This window comes from Rhamphochromis longiceps, linkage group LG23 (assembly GCF_057381845.1).
Source record: "Rhamphochromis longiceps isolate RC_006_pf linkage group LG23, R_longiceps_female_GT1.1, whole genome shotgun sequence".
Classification (NCBI taxonomy): Eukaryota; Metazoa; Chordata; class Actinopteri; order Cichliformes; family Cichlidae; genus Rhamphochromis; species Rhamphochromis longiceps.
Window position 1 is genome coordinate 35320512 of NC_140578.1, and position 23136 is coordinate 35343647.

The following is a 23136-nucleotide window of genomic DNA, read 5'->3' on the forward strand; positions in this document are numbered from 1 at the left end:
GTTTTAGAGTCTCCACTCAACACACAACAAACTCCAACACATCTCATTCACTCATACTAGAATTCAGTCACCTTTCATTAATCTAAAACTGATCAACTAATTTGCATATCAGCTATTAACCCACTAAGTTGACAGGACGACAGAAAAGCATGTTCAAAATAGTATCACAAAAGACAATTTCCCTCATACAGTAAATTACATGTGCTGCCTCAATCAAACAGGAAGCTTCTCCCAATTTACCATTTTAACAACTAAATTTATTGTCTGATCACTGGTTGGTCAAACCAGGATCTTTTTTCTCACAAAAGTTAAACTGTTGTCCTGCAACTTGGAGAGTCAATTTTTTTCTTTAGGATAAATTCAGCATTTGATAACAAGTGTCTGCTAAATTGACACTATTGTAACACTGATGAAAGATAACAAGCTAATTTTCATTGCATGGGTTTGTGTTATTAGGCAGGTCTAATGCATGTCTGTGGAGCTGCATCTCCAGCAGAGCATGTTCTTAAAGCTGCCTTTCCTACACATTTCTCTGCTATTATTTAATCATTTCTTAACTAATGTGCTATGAGTCTTCATGAGTCATTTTGTGTTTGGAATTGTTAGTAGGGTTAATGCATGTTCTGCTTGTGTGTGTGTGATTTTGTATATGTTTCTATTTTCGCAATGTTTCAGACTCCGTCTCAATTTTCCAACTTAAGCAGTCAGTTTTCTTTTCCCCAGGTTTGCTAACCCAAATTTTGATTTCCCACATTAAATAATTCCTATGTGTTCTCACCTAGTCTTCTCACTCTGTTGTCCTCTCACTCTTTTGTCCTCTCCCTCTTCAACAGTCCCGGCAGTTCTCCTTCAGCTTTGTCCTGTCTAGTAGCTGAAGTGCTGCTGCTGCCTTCTTGGGCGACTTCTTAGCAGCTGCTGCCGGTTTCTTGGCTTTGGCTGCGGCGGGCTTCTTGGCTTTGCTCTCAGTAGCCTTGTTCATCTTGAAGGATCCGGAGGTCCTGGTGCCCTTCGCCACCAGGCTCTTGATGGCGGTCTTGACACGGGCCTTGTTCTTGTCCACATCGTAGCCTCCGGCAGCCAGAGCCTTCTTGAGAGCGGCCACAGACAGGCCGTTGCGCTCCTTGGAAGCGGCCACGGCTTTCACAATCAGCTCGCCCACGCTGAGGCCGACCTTCTTGGGCTTGGAAGTCATCGTCTTCTTCTTCTTGGCCTGAACCTCGGCGCAGGGCGTGTTTATGATGGAGCCTTTCCCACCACAGCGCTGGCACGTTGAACGCATCATGAAGGGTCCATTTCTTTCATGTCGCTAGCCGCATGTGGCTTGCCCGAGTCACTCAGTCCTTTTTGAGCATTTCAACATGCTGCCGCCGCAGACCCTGGCCTCAGATCCAGCAAGTTTAGCGCGCTGATCTCCAAAAAAGTCCCGAAGGCCAGAAAGACGTCAAATAAGTGTCTCGTGCTGAGAACTCAAACAAAAACTCCTCTTCACGCTGCCATCTTGCTCGCCCCTCCGTGAAATTCAACCAATCAGACAGGAAGATGGGTTTGCTTTCTTCTTCTGCTGCTGTTTATCCACATTGCTGCTGCTTTGCTGGGACTTTTTGTGCTCAGGACTTGCTGCTGTCTCTTTATCATGTTATTGCTTTGGAGCTGCATTCCTTATCTTCAGGGAGGAGTGAGCTCGCTTGTGAGGTTGAGAAACACATGGCACTGTAAATAAGTCAGCCAGAAACTTGGCCTGCATGTTTCCAATGATGTTAAACTATAACTTCCTTCCGACCGCTGCATGTGGAAAATTGATTCAGGTCTGCTTTTCACCTGAAAGTGACAAACTAAGACATTTCATTATTATCATCACTGCTTAATCAACACACATCTCTCTCTGTGTGTGTTTTTGTGAACAGTCTTTTCTTAAAAGCAGAAAATGAAATTGTAGTTGTTTTTGGCTGATCAACACAAAACCTTTTTCCTATGATTTTTCTTTTTCACTCTTTTTTTTTTCTCGTTACAATAGCTGGTGACCTGCAGAATCACCGCTCTCACTCACAATCAAAGGCAATTACTTTTACACAGCGCACAAAAACACTGTGATGTCAGACACATTCACACTCACTTTTTCATCTGCATAAATAAACCATATGGCTGGAGATATGTGCCATGGTGATCCATAAGCATGATCACCAGTTTATTTAATTATTTTTAATCCAACAAAACAAATAAACAAAAACATGATGCTGATGCTACACACACACACACACACGAGTCAAGGTGCAGAAAAACTGCTCATGGAAACGCTGCACACTCTCTGTTTCCCTCTCTTTGAGTAGTTCTCAGACAGCTCTTGATCTGATAATGTGTAGCTTGCTCATCAGCTCAAAAAACAAAAACAAAACTGCAACGCGACATCACACAGTAGTTGCATGCTCTGCCCACAGTGGCAAAGTCTTACACTTTCATATTCAACACAGCTTCTCCATCATGTATTTTTAGATGTTTCATACAGGGTTGAGCATATTAGTTGTTTTCACAGATGTGCTCTATATCTCAACAATGGCTCATAATAAGACGACCGTCTTCCACACAGGTCAAGTGCCTCTATGCACTTCATTAGTTTAAATATTTACCTATATCACTTCACCTCACATGTCATTGTACTGAATTTAAGCAACCACAAGTTTAATGTAGGTTACTTTTAACAACTATCCACCTCAATGGTTTGGCACACAGGCTGTTAACATTTTGTGTCAGGAAGGGGTGGGGGGAAAGCCACCCACCAGAGCACAGCTGCTGATGTGGGCTGGCCTTTTCCACACACTCTTCAAGGCTGGTGTGTTTTCTGAAAACTTCTAACATTTGAATCTCTTCCATTTATAAGCCTGCGATTAACCGCACGGCTCAGGTCCGCGTGAAACCCGCGCGACCGCATTCGCGTGCACCCACGCAGCTGTGGAGCCTTCGCTCTCTCTCTTTTATACATAAATACTTTGTGCTGCCAGGAGCAAAGTCCAGCACAAACGTCTTTCTCCCTCTAACTCACTCTTGGTTGCTTAGAAACCCATGATAACAACAACAGTCGGTGTTACAGACCACGTGTTCTGCTCCGCACACACTCACACAACAACAACAACAAAAACGACGACGACGACAACAATGACAACAACACAAAATAGGCCTACTCCGGACTCACACCGGACCGCTCGGGACCCTGACCCAGTTGTGGGACGCTCACCCACTCGCGCAACAAAACCCAATGAAGGGACGCTCGGGACACACACCCAGGGCGATTTCAAAACCGGACACTCACCGGACGCTTGGGACCCTTGGGCGATTTAACCAAAACTTCTTTTTCGGGACACTAACCCAGTTATCGCTCCACAAAGCAGCGAACTTCTCAACGCCTCACAAAATGGCGGAGACTGCACAACGACACGGTTATAGAGTCGGCCTCTTTAAACTTACTTGGCGTTGCTTAGCGTGTAATATCAGCCTGAATCCCGCCGATCGCCATTCATCGAGGAGAAAGACAGACAGCGAATCCACAGGAACTTCCTGGCTGACGTCAGTCTTTCAGCGTGCCTCCCCCCCCTCGGTGAATGCGATCCCAGGGATCCGGCATCGAAGGACCAATTAATGTTAGGTTTGTAGCTTGAACCCATCCGCTGGAACGTTGAAGACAATATAATTACACTGCTAAGCAAGACACAAGTAGGCAAACTTCTTCATGGTACTCGTGCACGGGAGAGAACCGGACAAACGCCGTTCCTTCGCTTGACCCCAGTAGCTCTCGTCCGTTCTCCCATACACTGTCCTTTTATTGAGGTTACATGAATATGCATAGGTTCATTAACATACGACGTCTACATACAAACAAAGAGTACCTTGCCTGTGTGTGTGTGTGTGTGTGTGTGTGTGTGTGTGTGTGTGTGTGTGTGTGTGTGTGTGTGTGTGGGGACTGCTGATCAAAGGGTCAAACATTCTTGGTCAGGAAGAGGGTAGCCTCCCCCTCACCCTAGATGGTTCATCCTAGATAACACGGTGAGGAAGTCCTGCAGTTCATCTAAACAAAGAGCACTTAGACTAGAACAGACGCAACTACGTTAATCCTACCATAAAATAATAAGACACGGTATGACCTCTCATGCTCCCAAAGTGCTGTCTAATACACACAAAGTTTGCAGACTATCAAGGATCAAAACCTCTACCAATCTACAACTAATTACAAAACTCTAAGCATATATAAGTAAATATTTCTAAGCATAAATGACAATCAACAATACAAATCTAACACTCTTCTTTTTGTTTACCCTCAAGTAATGTTTCTGCTACTGCACTCATGTACTCTTTGACAACACCTGCAAAGGGCTTTTTGTGTTGACCTAAAATCCAAGCAACTCTGAGGGAACATTCATGAGCACGTTGTTGGGCGGTGAAAGAACTGGTTAAGATCCTTGTGGACTGATCATATTGGGCTCTGAGACTGCTAATTTTCTGGGACCTGAGTTCAGACTTGGGTGGGTATGATTGTTCAAAAGCTTTGTGCTTTGTCTCATAGTGGCGTTTGACATTGCCACTTTTAATCAGTGCCACGGTTTCTGAACATATGAGACACACTGGTTTGCTGCTTGCGGCCGGAAGAATGAACATATATGCGTCAGTCCATTCAGTCTTGAAAGTTCTATTTTCGGTGTCTACTTTTCTCTTTTTTGAAAGCGCCATAGTTGTTTTACCTCTTGTGACTCCCGCTCACGTCTTGTCTCACTGTATCGTTAATCGTCTCGCTTGTCATTCACCTCTCACCATGTCTTTCCTCTGTCTGTCTGTGTCTGCACTAGTGATGGGTCGTTCGCGAACGAAATGGCTCTTAGAGCCGGCTCTTTGACGTGAACGACGCGAGCCGGCTCCTTATCGCGAGCCGTCACGTGGGTTTTTTTTTTTTTTTTCTTTCTCTCAGCCTCTCTCTCGCACTTTTTTCCCGCTTCACTCTGCACGCGGGCCTTGTGCTTTACGCTGGGCAGAGGGGGGAGGGGCGGTAGTTACACTCAGTAGCACAGGAACAGAGCCAGAGAGAGAGAAAGAGAGGCAGGGACAACAACATTAGAAAGGTATAGTAATCATCCACAACTATTTTCGGTTGCAGATGATAAAGGATTGAGAAAGTTTATTCATGCAGGTCCATATGACAGAGAATATGCATGTTCTTTTAGTTTTCATATTATAATTTATATTTAATTGTGTTGTGGTTTGCAGTGTTTTGTGTTCTTTTCACTTTAAATTTGTGAAAGGAAAAAGCTGAAAATTTAAATAGTTAAAACTTGAAATGTGAATAGTTGATTTTTGTATTATATGATTCATTTATTACATTTTATGTGGAGTGAATAAATAAAAGTATATTTACGGTGGCCCCTAGAGACAAAGCACATACAAACTTCAAATCACGTACGAACTCTGAAGCATGTACAAACTCCAAAACACGTACAAACTCCAAAACACGTAAAAACTCCAAAACATGTAAAAACACGTACAAACTCCGAAGCATGTAAAAACTCAGAAGCATATAAAAACTCAGAAGCACATAAAAACTCAAAACACGTACAAAAGAGAACAGAAGTGCTCCAGGATGCTGGGCGCAGTGTTGAGCCTTTGTTATCTTGTGGCTACACAAGCCAGCAAGTACCAACGACCGGATTTGGTGTGTGGTAATAACAGGTAAATGAACTTTTTTTTTAAATTATTTGAATATATATATGAGTGCCTGTGTATAAATACACAAACAATACACACATGCTTTCAATTGTGTAATTTAAGTGATCTAGTAGCTCTGCTTTGGAAGTTCAGTTCATGCTAGAAATGTGTTTTGGAGTTTGTACGTGTTTTGTCTCTAGGGGCCACCGCATATATTTATATATAAACATATATAAATAAAACCACTTGTTTTTACGTTAGTAATTCCTTTTGTGCATAATTTTATATTATTGTTAATAATAAATTAATTAAAGCAACAAAACAACCTGAAGAGCCGGTTCGGAGCCGAAAGAGCCGGCTCTTTTTAGTGCGCCGAACCGAAAGAGCCGGATCTCTAAAAAGAGCCGGAAATCCCATCACTAGTCTGCACTCAGAGTTGCGATCGCCTTGAATGCGCAGATGTGATTGGCTAAGTAGTGTCACGTGGGTGGCTTAACTCGCACACAATTGGTTTGTATGTTCCCTGGTCTAATACAATGTAAGGTTACCGCTTAAAATTGAATCGCCCCGTCAAAATTAAATATAATTTAATATTTTGTTAACTATAGGTCCGGGTCCATATAGGATGGCGACTGGGTCCGGACTCGGACCCCGGTCCGCCTGTTAGTGACCCCTGCTCTATTATATTTACTACCAGGTCATGTGTCAATCAACGGCATTCTTCATTCTCATTCGTTGTCACTTTTCAGTTGCCTGGAAGTTGAGCAAAGTTAAATCGGGTCCCGCCCACTTCCCCCTTTCGCTCGCAGTTTCTGTTTTCTCTGCAAATCGTTACCAGTGACCACTTTTGCCAGATAAAGTGGACAATGGCAGGATTAGACTGGACTTATGGTGTTTCCACTTTACGTCAATGGGAAGTAAGTTTATAGAAATCGGCGGACTATTTAGGGAAGTGATTTCTTTTCCTGCAAAGAGTTAGATGAGAAGGTTAACACCGCTTTTGACAGTAAATATAGTGGTAAATATTGTGTATAGCTACAGACAGGATTTGGTTTGATACATTATTGTGAAAAAGTCTTGATTAGGGTTGCTAACTTTTAAACTATCAAATAATGGAGACTCTGGCGTGCACAGCCAGCTGGGCATAGTGTAAATATGCACTGTGTGTTCATATTCTTACAGTAAAAATACAGTAAAACTTTGGCATTCGGTTAATCAATACCTCATCTAAATCAATAAAGAAAAATGCAGTAAATGACGACAGAAATCACAAACAAGCAAAAAATAAAAAAATATTCAAATCAAATACTGCAAATACAGGCATCAATTAGCCAGGTTTCTATGCTACGGAGACCAAACGGAGTCCTAATTTTACGAATCACGCATTACTCCTCATACATGTTGTTCGTCAGGGACCGTCGCTAACTGGGCACAAACACTATAAAACACTCGTCTGATACAATTGCAGTCAAATCAGATTTAATATTCGTAAGGTCAATATATTATATTTTGCTCATTATACGGGATGTTCCGGCTAAAACGGGACAGTTGGCAACTATAATCGTGATCCACATCTCATTTCTTTATGCAGTGCTGTAAAAAAGTTTTTCTTTTTTGTCCATATTTGTTACACTTAGTTCAGATCATCAAACAAATTTCAATATCAGACAACAGGGTTGTGGCCAAGCAACTCACAGTTGTTCTAGATGAACATAACATTCTTGATAAATTTCAATCTGGCTTTCGTAAGGCTCACTCTACCGAAACTGCACTTCTTAGAGTGTCTAATGGTATTTTGATGAATTGTGATGCTGGAGAGTGCACTGTTTTGATGTTGCTGGATCTGACCTCTGCTTTTGACACTGTTTATCATCTTATTTTGTTAGATAGATTAAACCACTGGGTGGGTGTATCGGGTACCGCATTGGAATGGTTTAAATCCTATTTGTCAAATCGATCTTTCTCTGTGGCTACCTCTAAGTTCAGATCCTCCGTCAGCTCTCTTGCCTATGGGGTGCCTCAGGGCTCTGTCTTGGGACCGTTATTGTTTTTGTTGTATTTACTCCCTCTTCTGCAACTTCTTAGCTCTTTCTCTGATATTTCATATAATTGTTATGCAGATGATATTCAGCTATATATCTCTTTTAGGCCACCTGATGTTTCTAAGCTCCAAATCTTGCAGTCCTGCTTAGATTCCGTTAGAGAGTGGATGGCTGGTAATTACCTTCAACTAAATGCTGATAAAACGGAAGTCATTGTCTTTGCTCCTGAGAAATTTGTTCCCCACGTGGTTAATAATATAGGCCCTTTTGCTTTTTATATTAAATCCTCCATTAGGAACCTTGGTGTTACATTTGATCCAGCTCTGACGCTGGACACACACGTTAAATCTTTGGTTCGCTCTTGTTTTTACCATTTATCGCTAAGCTGAGTCCCATTGTGTCACGTTCCGAATTGGAAATGATTATTCATGTTTTTGTTTCATCTCGCTTAGACTATTGTAATTCCTTGTTTACTTGCTTAAGCAATGCCTCCCTGGAACGACTGCAGGGTGTTCAAAGTGCTGCTGCTAGGCTTCTGATAAAGCATCACAAATACTCCCATGCCACTCTCCTGCTGATTCAGCTGCATTGGCTCCCTGTCAAGTTCAGGGTCCATTTTAAGATCATAATCATGACCTATAGGGCCCTGCACGGTGTAGCTCCAACTTACATAAGTGATCTTCTTCTTCCTTATCACCCCAGCAGGTCCCTGAGGTCTTGTGACCAGGGGTTGCTTGTTGTCCAGCATACAAGGTTAAAAACAAAAGGTGACAGAGCGTTTGTATCAGCGGCTCCCAGACTCTGGAACTCGCTCCCTTTGAGTTTGAGATCTGTGGACTTAATGTCTGTTTTCTGCCTTTGTAAAGCACTTTGTGATTTTATCTTGAAAGGTGCTATATCAGGGGTAGTGCCATTTAAAATTTCCTCAGAGGTCAGTGTGCCATATGATTGCATTAGCAATAAATTTAATAACGCTCTATATGAACAGTTACACACTATCTATAGAACCACTTTATAGAATTATATTTATTTGCAGATGTTGGCAGCTATCAGCAAATAGTTATCAGCTATTTTGAAACAAAAAAAGACTTTTTATCCATAACATCAAATGAACTGTACAACAGAAAATACAAATGCTATTTATGGCCTCCTCACAACAATGATAAGAAAAATAAACTAAGCCAATATGGCATGTTTGTTAATACAGAGACACACATGTTATGTGATCTCTGGTCTCCCACTCAGAGACCCAGGTCTCCGAGTGTCCAGCATTCAGACGGCTACCTGAGGACTCATGTGAGAGAAAATCTGCTCACACAGATATTTAGAGCCAAATACTGTCAATAAGGCCTCTGCAGTGTTCTGAAGACAGTTAAACTTGTCAGGTGTAGTGATGTCCAGCAGGTGAAAATGCAAGCTCCATGAACACACACAGCTGTGGATTACAGCTGCTTCGATGTCACATTAACTGGCATTAACTCAGCCAGTTAATGCGAGACAAATCTAGCTGCTCATTAAAGATTTCTGGTTTGTTCAGAAAATAAAACATTGGTCCATACACCTGAAAGTCCCAAAAATGCATTGTGTCTCGAGCCTACGGATGTATCCGTGTATTTCCGTGGTGCTGACACTGTGCTGTACAGTATTTATTCTAGCTAAGGTAACCAACCTTACGTTTTCCCCATTTGGCTCATCCTTGCTTCATGTTAGCTACTTTATGCTAGCTAAAGTAGTTGACTGCTGGATCTTACTTGCTTCATTCATTTTATGCTAGCTCAGGTAAACGTAGTTTGCTTCATGCCATCTATTTATTCTAGGTACGTAATAAACCTTATAAAAGATGGACCTAACTACTTGGCCACCTTTTTTAAAGTTATAACAGTTATAAAAGTCCTGTTTTGAAGCTTAGTGCTGAGAACTTTTACCGCCGCCATCTTGCTGTTTGAAAACTGGATGTGACCAGCATGAGGCAGAAGTGATTGTGAAACTGCTAACAACTTATTAATCACAGGTCTTTAGTCAATGAGGATACCGTGACACTGAGACTGACCGGCATGTATAAAATGAACATGTTTTATACACCATGAGGTGAAATGATTGATTTGAACTCATAAACTCATCAGGAAGGTCAAGGCAGAGGGCCATTTTTCTCATTGTTATATAAGCCTGAGGTCAGTCACAGCGATCGGGCTTTGATGGTCCTTCAAAATGATGCAATTGTTTTCATGTTGGATTCACTTTTCAAAGATAGAAGTCAGTTAGTCGTCAGTCTAATTTGTTGTTTCTTAGTCCGCAGATTATGAGCCTTCACTTCCTGTTTCAGAGAAGTCTAACCCCCTGACATGTGACATCGACCAAGCTTCGGCCTATAGCATTGTGAAGATGTTACAAGTTTGTGATTCCCAGATGTTCCAGAAAGAGGCAGGAACGACCTACCAGGTATATCAGTACTAGCCTTCATGATGGGAAAATGTATTCTCAAAATTTCCTTTTGAGAATTTCTTTCTTTAAATCTCATTTCAGAGGCTTTTGAGTGACCAAGTGTTGAAAACCTTAATGGAGGTTGCTAAAAGGGTCGAGGTCATAATAAAGGTGCCTTTTTTTTCTCCTCCCTCAATATTTGGATCTGTATTTGCGTCGGTCAGTCGGGCATAGGCTATTGTGCCTTCTGTGTCTTTAACAGGATCCTCAGGAGAGCTGTGTTGTGATGAGCGGTTGTGGCACTTCTGGTCGGCTGGCTTTCCTGATCTCGGTAAAAGTTGTCCTGAAATACTCTCTGCGCTGTTCAGGCTTCTGGAAAGCGTATCAGTTACTTTCATAATGGAAAATCAAGTGCACAGTGAGCCAGAGCAGAACGAAACAGACCCTGCCAGTAATATGAGGAAAATGGCTCTTAATTAAATTATGTGATCAGATCTCTCTTGCTCATGGAAAAAAAATGCTTCCTGTATTGTGTGTTTATTGTCTGTTTGTGTTGTTAGTCAGGCTTCAACAAAGCACTGAGTCAGCTGAACCAAAGTGAAGTGTATTCATACATCATTGCAGGAGGAGACAGGTGAGTTGGGGTTGTGTAAACAGAATATAACCAGCAGCAATTTTTTTGCTTGATTAAAATCCTGTAATTAACCTGACATATGCACACATACATGTTCTGGTATCATGTCCTCAGAGCTCTGCTTTCCTCTCAAGAGGCTCCTGAAGACGACCCCAGACTGGGCGTGCTCAGTCTGAAGAAGGTCTGGGACATCCTGGAGTGTGTGTCTTGTGTTTTGTGAGAGCATTTTGACCACAGCATGTTGTTCTCTGCAGGTGTGTGAGGGAAAGAAGCGAGTCTTGTTCATTGGCATTTCCTGTGGACTGTCTGTAAGTCAGCCTCAGCTCTGAGGTCAGAGTTTGAATAGTGTATAGCAAATAAGGTTTACCTTGCTCATACCTGAGAAACAATTCAATCTGCAGGTAACTCGAGATCAACCTTTTGAGTTTTGGCGTTCACAACTCTTAACTTCTCGTGTGTGCGATTTCTGCCCCCATAGGCTCCATTTGTGGCAGGGCAGCTGGATTTCTGCTTGCAGCACCCTGAAGTCTACACACCTGTGCTGGTTGGCTTCAACCCTGCACATCAGGCCAGGTACAGGACTTTAAATATTTGCAATGAATGTATGATATGTGATAAGTTGTGAATAAATATCCATTTTGTCTTTGAAACAAACTGTCTTTATGTATGTAGAGATGAGCCCATACAAGACTGCACCTTCACGTTTCACAGTGTGGTACAAAGGATGCAAGAACTTGCAAAAAGCCAGAAGGCCTTCCTCATTAACCCAGCAGTTGGGGTACTTGTACCTTTTGAACTTGATGCCCTACACATTACGGTCGATGTGCATTTATATTCAAAAAAGTAAGTGAGCGGTGTGTTTATGATTGGCTGGTGACTGTGTGTGTCTGTTCAGCCCGAAGCCATCAGTGGGTCCTCCAGGATGAAGGGAGGCAGTGCAACTAAGATTCTCCTGGAAGTTGCCTTCTCTGCTGCTCATGCTGCCACTTCCTCCAACACACCTATCACACATAAGTAAGCTGGAAGACATATGTCATGTGTCATATGCCATGTAATGTCATGAACATGCTAACTCTTGGCATGTTGCTGTTGCAAGTGTGCCACAAGATTAGCTAAAGGGACAGAAAACTTACAAACATACAGTGCAGCACTTCAGAGTCACACTGCTAGTGACCAATGATTTATGTAAATTTGACAAGCTGAACACATTCTGTACTGCACTGGAAGCACGGCACGGAGGAGATTGATTGACAATGGTCTACAGCCAATCAGGACGCAGAACACAACGTGCTGTCAAAAAACCCCAAAAAGCAGCATGCAAAATTGCCCCCAAAAAATCTGCGAGACAGCGAGGCTGCGAAAAGTGAACCGCGTTACAGCGAGGGACCACTGTATACCTACTTCAAAGTGGCCTACAAGTAAGGATTTAGATGATGGTGCCACTGGTTCATATATTACCAGTTACATATTAAAGCCTTCCTTAGGCCTGGGGGATGAACTGCCGTGTTTCTCATCTGCTAGAAATTCCTCAGTCTGTGTCATTTGTTTGACAGTTTATGTTTATGGAAGTTTCCTGTGTTGCAAAGAAATTCTACTAAGTGAAACAATAGATTTCGATCAAATACACAGACCACATAAATAACCACATAAATAACCACATAAATAACACAAGCTTTAAGTGAGCATACATTTTGGACTAGGCCTAGTCCATCTAGTGCAGCGTTTCAGAACCGCACCACCAAACAAAAATGTCACAAAAAGCATATTGATAATTTTTCCCCTCACACCAGGCATAGCGGAATTGGCTCAGTTTGTCCCCAGTATACCTTTTTTGCTTTCTTCTGATCAGCACTCATGCTAGGGCCTTCATCTGGGTCGGAGTTTTCTCCAGGACCCAGGTCAGACTGGCTACTTTTTCTTTTCAAATATTTATCTATTGCTATTATGCGCTGCATTGTCTCACTATTATGTAATTTCTTCTTCATCTTCTTCTATTTTACTGGCAGTTGGCAACCCATTCAATTAGAGCAGGTAGTTGTACTGCCCTCTAGTGGAGGAGAATGTAATTGTTCTGCCCGTTATTCACGCCAGTCGCTTAGAGTAGCGGTCCCCAACCCCCAGGCAGAGACTGGTCCGTGAGTCGTTTGGTACCGGGCCGTCTGATACCAGGCTGTGAGAGTCGAGACTCGGGTGTGAAATTTATGGTTTTCAGGGTTTTTATAGGTTTTTATCATTTTTGATTGATTGATACTGATTGGAAGACTATACAAGAACAGCTGAACCAAAATAGTTTCATGTGTATTTAAGAAAATAATAAAAAGACAGAATGTACAGTTACTTCTGGGTCTCCATAATAACCCAACTTTACTCACAATAACTCACATTGTGTGCTTGTCAGTTGCATGTATCAATTTAGTATCTGCTCATGTTCTCATAACCCACAGAAAATTTACTGAAATGTCCTTGAAGCTGACATCACCAGCAAGTTGAGATTAAGCAGAAAAGTATGGGCTCAAAATGTGGTCATAAATATTTTGTACTTGTAAATCGGTTTTGTATGTGTAAAAAAAATTTGTGTGTGTATAAAAAAGATTTGTATGTGTAAAACTTGTGTGTAAAAAAGATTTGTATGTGTAAAACTTGTGTGTAAAAAAGATTTGTATGTGTAAAAAAACTTGTGTGTACGTAAAAAAGATTTGTGTGTGGACTTAGCTAAAAAAACCCTGCAAATTACAAGTACCAATTTTGACCCTATTTTTCTTCCTTTCATCTTATTGGTCAATGTCATGTCAATCACAAATGTAACAATCCAATCAGAGAACAGATGGGTTTGGCTGTCGGAGGGGCGCTTTTTTGGAAAAATCTTTTTTACGCGCGCACACATACAAATCCTGATTTACAAGTACAAAATATTTATGGCCTGTATTTTATATAGCACTTTTACTAGTCCCTAAGGACCCCAAAGCGCTTTACATATCCAGTCATCCACCCATTCATTCACACACTGGTGATGGCAAGCTACATTGTAGCCACAGCCACCCTGGGGCGCACTGACAGAGGCGAGGCTGCCGGACACTGGCGCCACCGGGCCCTCTGACCACCACCAGTAGGCAACGGGTGAAGTGTCTTGCCCAAGGACACAACGACCGAGACTGTCCGAGCCCGGGCTCGAACCGGCAACCTTCCGATTACAAGGTGAACTCCCAACTCTTGAGCCACGATGACCACATTTTGAGCCTATAGAAAAGCTGTTATGTGTATTGGAGGACACCACAGCGTATTTTATTGGGTTTTGCTGACCTCTAGAGGTCATTACAGAAAAGAGAATCTGTTTGGCATGATGATAGACACAAAAATCTGCACTCTGTGCTTTGTTTTTGTGTCTGTTCAATAGTGGTGTTCTGCAGCACATGATGGAATATGAGAGAACTCTGGCTGTCACGTACTCTCAGCCTGATGGCATCACTACTCTGGTGGAGGCAGCGGGAGAAAGGTAGAACATCTCATCCGACATCTTTAACTGACGCCTCGAAACTCACTGAAAAAGAAAACGAAGTATGTTGATTTATAGCAGCACACTGGTTCTAGCAGTTAGTGCAGGTTACAACTGAATTAGTTAATGAATCAGCACAAAAAGCATAGAAGCAAAAATGACTACAGATACTTAACATGTTGCCATACTCACAGCTTCCTTTGGCAATCTGTTTGCTGTGAGTAGAGAAAGCTTCTGAACTTCCCCCCGTGACATTTTTCATGTCGGGTCGGCAGTTTCAGTCTGATGTGCGTCTGGCTGTGTTTCAGTTTGCGGTGCAGCAGGCACGTGTATTACCTGGGCTGGGGTTCGCTGGCTTTGCTGGGCCTCATTGATGCCAGTGAGTGTAGCCCCACATTTGGTGCAGGTAAGCGCAGTGCGATGTCCTCATTAGGAGCCAAACTACACTGCCATAAAGAAAATGTCTTTTCTTTTTGTTTCGCATCACAACTAGTGATGGAAACTGTGTGTGTGTGTGTGTGTGTGTGTGTGTGTGTGTGTGTGTGTGTGTGTGTGGGGCACAGACTATGAAGACGTTCGAGGCTTCATCAGAGGAGGATACAGAGAGCTGAATAACAATGACGGTCCCTTAACTTCACTGGTGTGTGAAAGAAAACAATGTAATAACATCTATTTAGACAAAAGATAAACGATTAAGTAATTACTGCATCAAATCTTTCATTTCACACAATGCTCAATCAATTCACAGTGAAGTGCACAGATTCTTCTTCTACAGAAATCCTGCCACTACCAGCTGACTGCAAGCATGGAGATTTCTATTCTAACATGTCTGTGGGTTTGAAACAAGGCCACACAAAGTAATAACATGTCTGAAATCCTGTAAAATCCAATTAACATTAACATCCAGGTCTTGTTGTGTACCTTGCAATGACACATCTGTCTCTGCAGAGCAGAGACTAGAGCAGGATTAGAGTAAAATACACACTGCTGTATCTGCTCAATGTTCCTTAATCTTTTTTTTTTAATTATACCGCTTGTTGGTGTTAATTAGATTTTCATATCAGTGTCGGTAGGACTTACAGGGCACTCTATCAGTCATTTAGACATAAAATTACATGTTTGCTCCAGCATTCACCTGTTTCAGGGTAGGGATTATATGAATGGGCTAATATGAATGTTGAACAGAGAACCACATCTAGGTCCCCAGTTAGGAAACATAAAGAATTCATTCTACACAGATTAGCTGACTAAAATACAACTACTTCTTTGTGTCCCCCTCGGAATAATGTAAAAAAAAAATGAGCAAGATTAATGTAGAAAACAGAGAAAAATTAACATATTTATAAAGCATTACAGCTAGCAAGTGCATGCTGAGGTGCCTGTTGCCACAAATTTAGCTAGCAGGTAGTACAAGGGGTTATTGTCTCTGACTAGTTCTGACTTACACTTGATTTCCTAGCATCCCAGCCTCAGTGGATCCCCAGGATCTTACAAGACCGAACTTATGGCTCCAGATGTTTTTCTACTAACATTTATGACCAGATCACCACCAAGTCATAAATGTGTATTAGCAAAATAATCTGAATGCAAGGAACAGAGCCAAACTTAGCCTGCATCATCTGACATCCTTCTACACATTCAACTGGAAAATGTGATATAGCCATACTGCTACAGTTTTGCAAACTGTGTGAATCATTAAGTCTTATTAAAGGACCCAAAATCCAAGATACAGGAGGCAAGGAGGCAGTCCAAGAGAACAAACGTTGAATTCAATTTATTTTATTTCAGTTTAAAGGGCCAAATCACAAAAACAGTCACCTCAAGGCGGTTTATATTGTAAGGTAAAGACGCTACACTAATACAGAGAAAAACCCAACAATCTGATGTCCCTCTTTGCACAAGCACTTGGCGACAGTGGGAAGGAAAAAGTCCCTTTTAAGAGGAAGAAACTTCCAGAAGAATCACAAGAATATCACAATGGAAAAAAAGGGGAAACATACTATTAGTAGACACCCCGTCAAAGAGAGGCGTGTCCTATTACACTAATTAGGGCAACAGGACACAGGGTGGAAACTATCAGGGAAGAGTGAAAGTCGGAAATGAGGGAAAAGGGAGGAAGTCGAACTGACTTAAATAGATAAAGATTAACCTTGAACAAATAAATACTAAGACATGACAGTGACAGACATGGATAACACACAGAGAACCAAAAACTAGAATACATACTAAAATAAAAAAGATTCAAAGCCTCTACAAGCAAAACACCCCAAAGTTCTCTGAAGTGTAAAAACAGTAAAACTGAAACTCAAATATTGACTAAGAATACAACCCCCCCCAAAACAGTTGAACCATGGCACGCCTCGGTGAACAGCTTTCCACAGCTGTTATTGCTGCACGCCACCTTCCAACCCACCTCCAGCTCAGCTCCACATCTTCTGTCATCGTTGCCGTTCTGTTCTGTGCTGAGGCCACGCTGCCCTTTGCTTTCATTATAAACATGTGACAGGGCAGAGAGATGCTAATACCAGTCTTCTTCTTCTTCAGTGGTCCTGGCTATACCATAGTTTTCTCTGAAACTATGTCTTTCCTGTAGGGCCCCAAGTTCTCCATAGCACATGAGGACTTCCTACATCTGATCCTGCCGTGTCTTACTGATACGGACACTGTGCTGCTAATCTACACGCACTCCGGTGAGACGGCGCTTTGTTTGTAACTTGGATTTTTTCCAGAGCAGCAAGTGTTTTGACAGCCTCTCTCCACAGATGACGCCACTGAAGTGGGTAACATGGCCCGCAGAGTGAGAGAAAAGACGCCCAACCTCCATGCTGTTTATCACCAGGCTGATGGAGACACAGCAGCTTCTTTACAACAAGTAGATGTCTGAAGTTTTGGAGCTGCAATATTATTGTCTGATCTTTATGGAGTCACAATTAGAGACAGAGAGGATCTAGCTAAACTAATAACACACAAACTGCACTGTTATTCACATGTCCAGCCCAAACTAAGTGTCATTTTAAAAAATAAGCTGTATTTTTCATTTTGGCAGTGACTTGACAATCACTCAGCCTACAGCGAGGTCTGTGTTCACACGTTAATCTTGAATCGTGTTTCACGCACAGTGCTGACTGATGGATTTTACAAACATGCACACTGCTGTGCGCACTGCATGTATGAACACCTGTTCAAGGTTTAACTGCATTGCTTTGACATTAGCATGAGCCAAGATGTTGTAAGACCTTGGGGGTCTTAGCATAACAACCTCCATCAGCTACAAAACTATTTCAGTTCATCAGTATTTTGGCATTTAAAAATATGAATTTCATTTCATTAGCCATTTTGTTTCAGGTTATGTACTGCTGCACTCAAAGCCCTCTTTAAAATATGTTTATAGACTGTTAAATCAGTTGTTCCCTCAGTAATTACAGGTTTTCCATGCCCTGAGGTATCACAACAAATTCTTTCTCATCTGTCAACGGAACAACATCCCGAAGTGCTCTGTTGCAAACTTGGGATGTGCCAGTGACAGCTGTTGCTAGAGGCATTATGTGTTCAGGTTCTCTTTTCTTTCCATTTCCAATTTGGGAACATCTGAGGAACACCTGGATGAAATTTCAGTACATCTTTGATCTCAAACCTGTACTTTAACCTTGAATGTCTCAGGAGTTCCTTGAGGGAATGTTTTGGATGGACTACAACTGGTAGTTTCTCTTTCCCAGTGTAAAAAAGATTAGTTTAAAGTCAGGTCTGTGGTAGTAAATCTACCAATTTAAATGAACTCTATGAATTCTGCCAGGAAGACTGATCAAATATTAAGCCAGAAGCTGATGGTTACCAAAAGGGCCTGGTCGTGGTTCAGCTTACTGTGGGACATTAGTGGGTTTGTATTGTATACAAACGTCTGACTAAGTTCTTCCAGCCTGAACCATGAGTGATCATGAATGTGTCTGGGTATAGTGTAGTCAGATGGTGTCTGGCTACAATTGTGTCTTATATGAAAATCAGATAACATATTAGCATTAACTGATACAAAAATCAAGGTTCACAACCTTTTATAACAACTGTACTTGGGTATTAATGTGGGTATCTTTTCTTTGCAGGACGACATCAAAAAACTGTGTTTATCTACACTAAAGATAACTTGGCCTCAAGAAGCACTTGTTTCAGGGACCTTGCAGCATATGGTACAGTATACACACACACTTTGACACACATTAGCCCAACAACTCACTGAAGCATGAGAAATAATATAATATTAAATGCTCTGCCTCTGCCATTATATTTCTGCCACCTTCTTTCCTTAGAGACGTTTGCACCCATATAAAGAGATAAATACAGTATAAGGAGGGAGTGTCAAAAAAAGTAGTCTTTATTGATTCTCAATTTTTCTTGCTTCTGTAGATCTTATTTTGGATGGCAGGTTATTTTCTTTAATGTTTCCTCTCAGTGTGGTTTTTATAAATGCAGGGGAAGGAAAATCAATAACTTTTCTGTGTGAGCAGCGGGAGCTGTCCACCAAGCTGGTGCTGAACGCTGTGAGCACTGGAGCTCATGTCTTAAAGGGGAAGATATACCAGAACCACATGATTGACCTGCAGGTCACCAACACTAAACTGTACCGCAGGGCCACGCGTTTACTCCAGGTACTGTGATGTAAAACGCTAACAAAGCTTAAACACTGCATTACAGGGTGTACTGTTTGTGCTCCGTCCTTTTCATGATTACTGACTACAATTTTCACACTATGCCCTTTTTTTTAGTAACCAATAAACAACATGATGGGAACCCACAGGGCAAAGTGTTTTTGTTTTTTTAAATAAGTCCATCTTCTTACTTTTCTTTCTGTTTACGTGCAGCACATTCAGCAAAGAAGACTATAACTTACTAGAACTTAGAGGTAAATTAAGGCTTAATCATTCTATTTTCAGAAGCTTTCTACATGTCCAGAGGAAAAATGTGAGGAAGCTCTTTTAAAGGCAATCTACCGAGTAGACATGCTGACACTGGAGATGACATCCTCTGACATCACCACACACACGTGCTTTGCCAGAAACAGCACCAAGGTAAAGAGGTGATGTGCATGTTGCTGACAGATCCATACCAGAAACCCGATTTTAAAAACGGTTTCTTCTTGTCATTACCTCTTTCAGTTATACGTAAGTGCTTTAAAAAGCTTTACAAACATATGTTGAAACACATTTTAGAATTTAAAAACAACCGCTTTTTAAAATAATATTATTTTGACACATTAGCCTATAGCTGTGAAAACTACTATATTGCTGTTCATTGGTTCTGTGTAAGAGGTTGGAGGTTTTTATCAAAGTTCTTATAATCAAGAGGGTCTCAGGCTGTGATAGTTTTCTCTTGGGATTACATCACATTCACTTTTACTCATTTTACTCCATTTCAGAGGGGAAGTGCCAACTGCTGTGGCACTCCTCATCTCTTTGCTTGATTTTGCTCGTCGTCAGATTGTCCATTGATCCAAAGATGCTTGTGACATAGAAAGAATCATGTTTAGAAGTTAACTTTGGTCTTCTTCCCCTCACCCCCAACCAGTCACAGCTGATTGCCGCCCTTTCCTGTGTCTGGTTCTGCTGGAAGCTTCTTCCTGTTAAAAGGGAGTTTTTCCTTCCCACTGTCGCTGAGCGCTTGCTAGTAGGGGTTTGTCTCACTGTTGTTGTTTTGTTGTGATTTTGCAGTATATAAATAAAAGTGAATTAAATTGAATAAATTACTTTATGTAGAATGACCCACATGGTTGAAGAAAAATCTGGTTTCTGGTACGGAAATCACATAAAGAGCTGAATAACTGAAGAGAGAGGAACTAAACGGCTGTATCATGTTGTCTCCCTCTTTTTAAGGTGGTCCCTCTGGCTTTGGTCATTTTACTTACCGGTTGGTCACTGGTGGAGGCGGAGTCACATTTGAAGCAGCAGCCAATTGTTAGGGAAGCCGTGGCTCAGTGGATGTGGTAACGGAGGCCGTTAAGTTAAAATCTTACATACAAAACACAAATTTGAGCACTTTTATCTCACTCTTAAATGAACATACTTCTGTTTTAATTTAATGTGATTGAAATAAAATAAGTAAATTAAAAAAAGTGTGTTTTCTAAGATAATGAAAGTTTTAGCCTTTTTGACTCAAATTCACTAAACTATGTTAGAAAGCCTGACACTCTATGTTCTGTAAGTGTTTTCTGGAATTTAAAGGCTCAGCAGGATCTGTCCGTGTGATGTAAGTCAATCTCAATCCCTCTTTTGCTCAACTTACTCACAGGTAGGGGATTAGCGTGGTTTATGTGTGAGTATCTTGAGAGAGAGGTTGAACAGCTTTGGAACTCCACTGGAGGAGAGCCAAACACAGCGGCGAAGCCGAGAGAGAAGGAGGTCCCAAGAAGATGAAGTGCACATCAGGTCTGGATCAGAAAGCGTTAGGACACAATTCTCAGCATTTCTGTTTGCCACCTATAAAATCACAGTGATTTTACTTCATAAACCATTTATTACTTACACTACTGGCTGTTTGATTTTGTAGCATGATGTTAACAAGTGCAGGAAAAAATGGAAGTAAAGGGCCTGAGATCATTGCACTTTATTATGTGTAAGACTAAAGCCGGGAAGTGATTAGCGTAGCTTAATAACCTGAAAGTAGAAGGACACATCTTGCTCTCTCTCATTTCTTGGGTTTCGATCTATACACAGAAACAAATTGGTTACACAATCAAAGTGTCTAATTGTCTCTAAACCGCTACTAGTGGAAGTTCCTTTCACCTGTAGCTTTTGAGTTTATAGGCGTTTAGCCATGCTAGCTGTTTCTTTCTGGTTAGATGCCATGCTAACCTAAGCTAATCACCATGTAACTAGACTTATTAATGTAAGTTTGCGTTTCAGTACTCTAAAGCTGGGCATTTTAACATGGTGGTCTGTGGGTATAACTCACTTTTGGAGCAACCTCAAGTGGCCATTAGAGGAACTGACATTTTTAGACATTTCACTGCATTTAACAATCATTTACAGATGAGGACAGAATTATTAAACAAATCAGGGCCTTGTGCTGGCCAGTCAGTCACATTCACTTAGGTCTTCTGGGGCAGTTTTTCACACACACCGCAAGATCTGATATCTCCGTGTTGGCGTTGTCCCAACATCATAATAACAATAGTCCCAGATCAACATCGCAACTAACCAATATGTCTGAGCATTCAATTATCTTTAGTCAAGAAGTTAACTAATGCTATTAAAAAGTATCATTAGCAAACCAACTTTAGTAACCTAAATTTGGCTAAGAGGAAACCAAACTTGATAATATATTCATTATATCAATAAAATTAATAAAGAAAACACTTCAAATTCTTACCATTTGTCTGACAAGAAAGTTTTATATAAAGAAGGGTATTTTTCTTCTTTTTTTATCCACATTGCGAAGCTATGACAACATGATTGCTTAGTTGCAATGTTGATCCTGGAACGAGGTTAACACACCAAAACAGGCATGTTAGATACACTGTTCTTCACCAGAAGCAACATATGTTTTGGGTTATGGTCATGTTGGAAAATAAAGTGATGACCCAAACACAGTTTTGCTGCTGACTGCTTGAGGTTTTCTTTAAAAATCTTCACATATCCTTTCTCCTTCATGATTCTTTCCACCTTGACAAGATTCCCAGTTCCAGACACACTGAAGGATCCCAACATCATAATACTCTCACCACCGTGTTTCACTGTGGGGATTGCGGTGTTATTGGGTTATACAGCACGAAACTAATAAGTGCCTGCCGGACACGTGGGGATTGGTTGATCAAATGAACGCTGGTATTTTCTGTTGAGAAGAGCGGAAACTTGTCAGTGTGGACATCGCACTAGGCTCCACTCAACAAGAACTTACGAGAGGCAGCGAAGACCGGATTATGAATAAGCGCCAAGAAGACAGGTACTTCGTGTGGGTTATGCTTACATTTGAGTACCAGTCATGATCAGACAGCAACAAGTTGACGAAGTTGAGAATTTCTGCTACCTAGGTAGCATTATCTCAAACGACGATGTCTCCGATCGAGATGTCTGTTCCAGGATTGGCATGGTGTCTGGAGTTACAGCACATCTGGAACTCAACTTTACTGAACACGCCGATCAAGATTCATCTGTTCAACTCCATTGCTATCCCAATCACCCTCTACGTTAGCGAGACATGGCAATCAAGAAATGCAACAATCCGTCAGCTGAACGTGCTCCAACAACGTGGCCTCCGGCAAATTCTGGGACCGGATAATGAACAAAGAGGTGCTACAAAGAGCAGACATGCTTCCCCTAGCCGATATTGTTGCTCAACGTTGATTTAAGATAAGATAAGATAAGATAAGATAAGATAACCTTTATTAGTCCCACACGTGGGAAATTTGTTTGTTGTTGTTTCGGTTTGCAGCAAAATTCCTTTGCCTACTCCTTCACCGGCCAGCCAAAGTTGCCATGACATGGTTTCCACATAGAGGGAAACGCAAAAGAGGAGGTCCTAAGACCACCTGGTGCCGGACCATAATAGATGATCTGGAGCATGCCAGCATTAACTTGGATGAAGCCGAAGCAATAGCAGCTGATCAACAACAATGGACATCAATAGCTGGCCGATGCGCTGCATGGTGTAGGAGAAACTAAAGACTAAAGAAAAGACCACTCTCCAATCTTTCTTTAAACATAATCAATGTTTCTATGACCAAAGAGCTCTAGTTTCATTTCATCTGACTAATAGACGTACTTCCACGATACATGCTTGCATAACTGACTTGGAGTTTCAGCTCCATCAAACACTGCTGAGTTACAGAAATGTGTCCAGATTATTATAGAACATTTGGAGAATTACCATTCAGTGCA

General features: G+C 41.5%; 1 protein-coding gene, 1 long non-coding RNA gene and 1 pseudogene across 3 annotated transcripts; 1 reads left to right on the forward strand and 2 right to left on the reverse strand.

Annotated features, from left to right (window-relative positions):
- Positions 1–443: 443 nt before the first annotated feature.
- LOC146642482 (histone H1 pseudogene) lies at positions 444–2194 on the reverse strand (annotated as a pseudogene).
- Positions 2195–3079: 885 nt separating this feature from the next.
- On the reverse strand, positions 3080–3544 carry LOC146642483 (uncharacterized). Its single transcript, XR_014909543.1, has 2 exons — positions 3270–3544; positions 3080–3232 (listed from the first exon to the last, which is right to left on the reverse strand). It is a non-coding gene; the product is annotated as an uncharacterized LOC146642483 (long non-coding RNA).
- Positions 3545–6467: 2923 nt separating this feature from the next.
- Positions 6468–20372, forward strand: gckr (glucokinase (hexokinase 4) regulator). Of its 2 annotated transcripts, none has more exons than XM_085398533.1 (19): positions 6468–6599; positions 10014–10163; positions 10248–10316; positions 10408–10476; positions 10706–10779; positions 10894–10960; positions 11034–11087; positions 11258–11352; positions 11452–11557; positions 11675–11793; positions 14174–14272; positions 14581–14678; positions 14836–14912; positions 16866–16962; positions 17035–17144; positions 18370–18453; positions 18772–18912; positions 19198–19332; positions 20134–20372. In XM_085398533.1, the coding sequence occupies exons 1-19, from the start codon at positions 6549–6551 to the stop codon at positions 20245–20247; spliced, it is 1809 nt and encodes a 602-aa protein (XP_085254659.1). In that variant the 5' UTR covers positions 6468–6548; the 3' UTR covers positions 20248–20372. The 2 variants fall into 2 exon arrangements, with proteins under 2 accessions (XP_085254659.1, XP_085254660.1); XM_085398534.1 differs by having other exon boundaries at positions 19201–19332.
- Positions 20373–23136: the final 2764 nt, after the last annotated feature.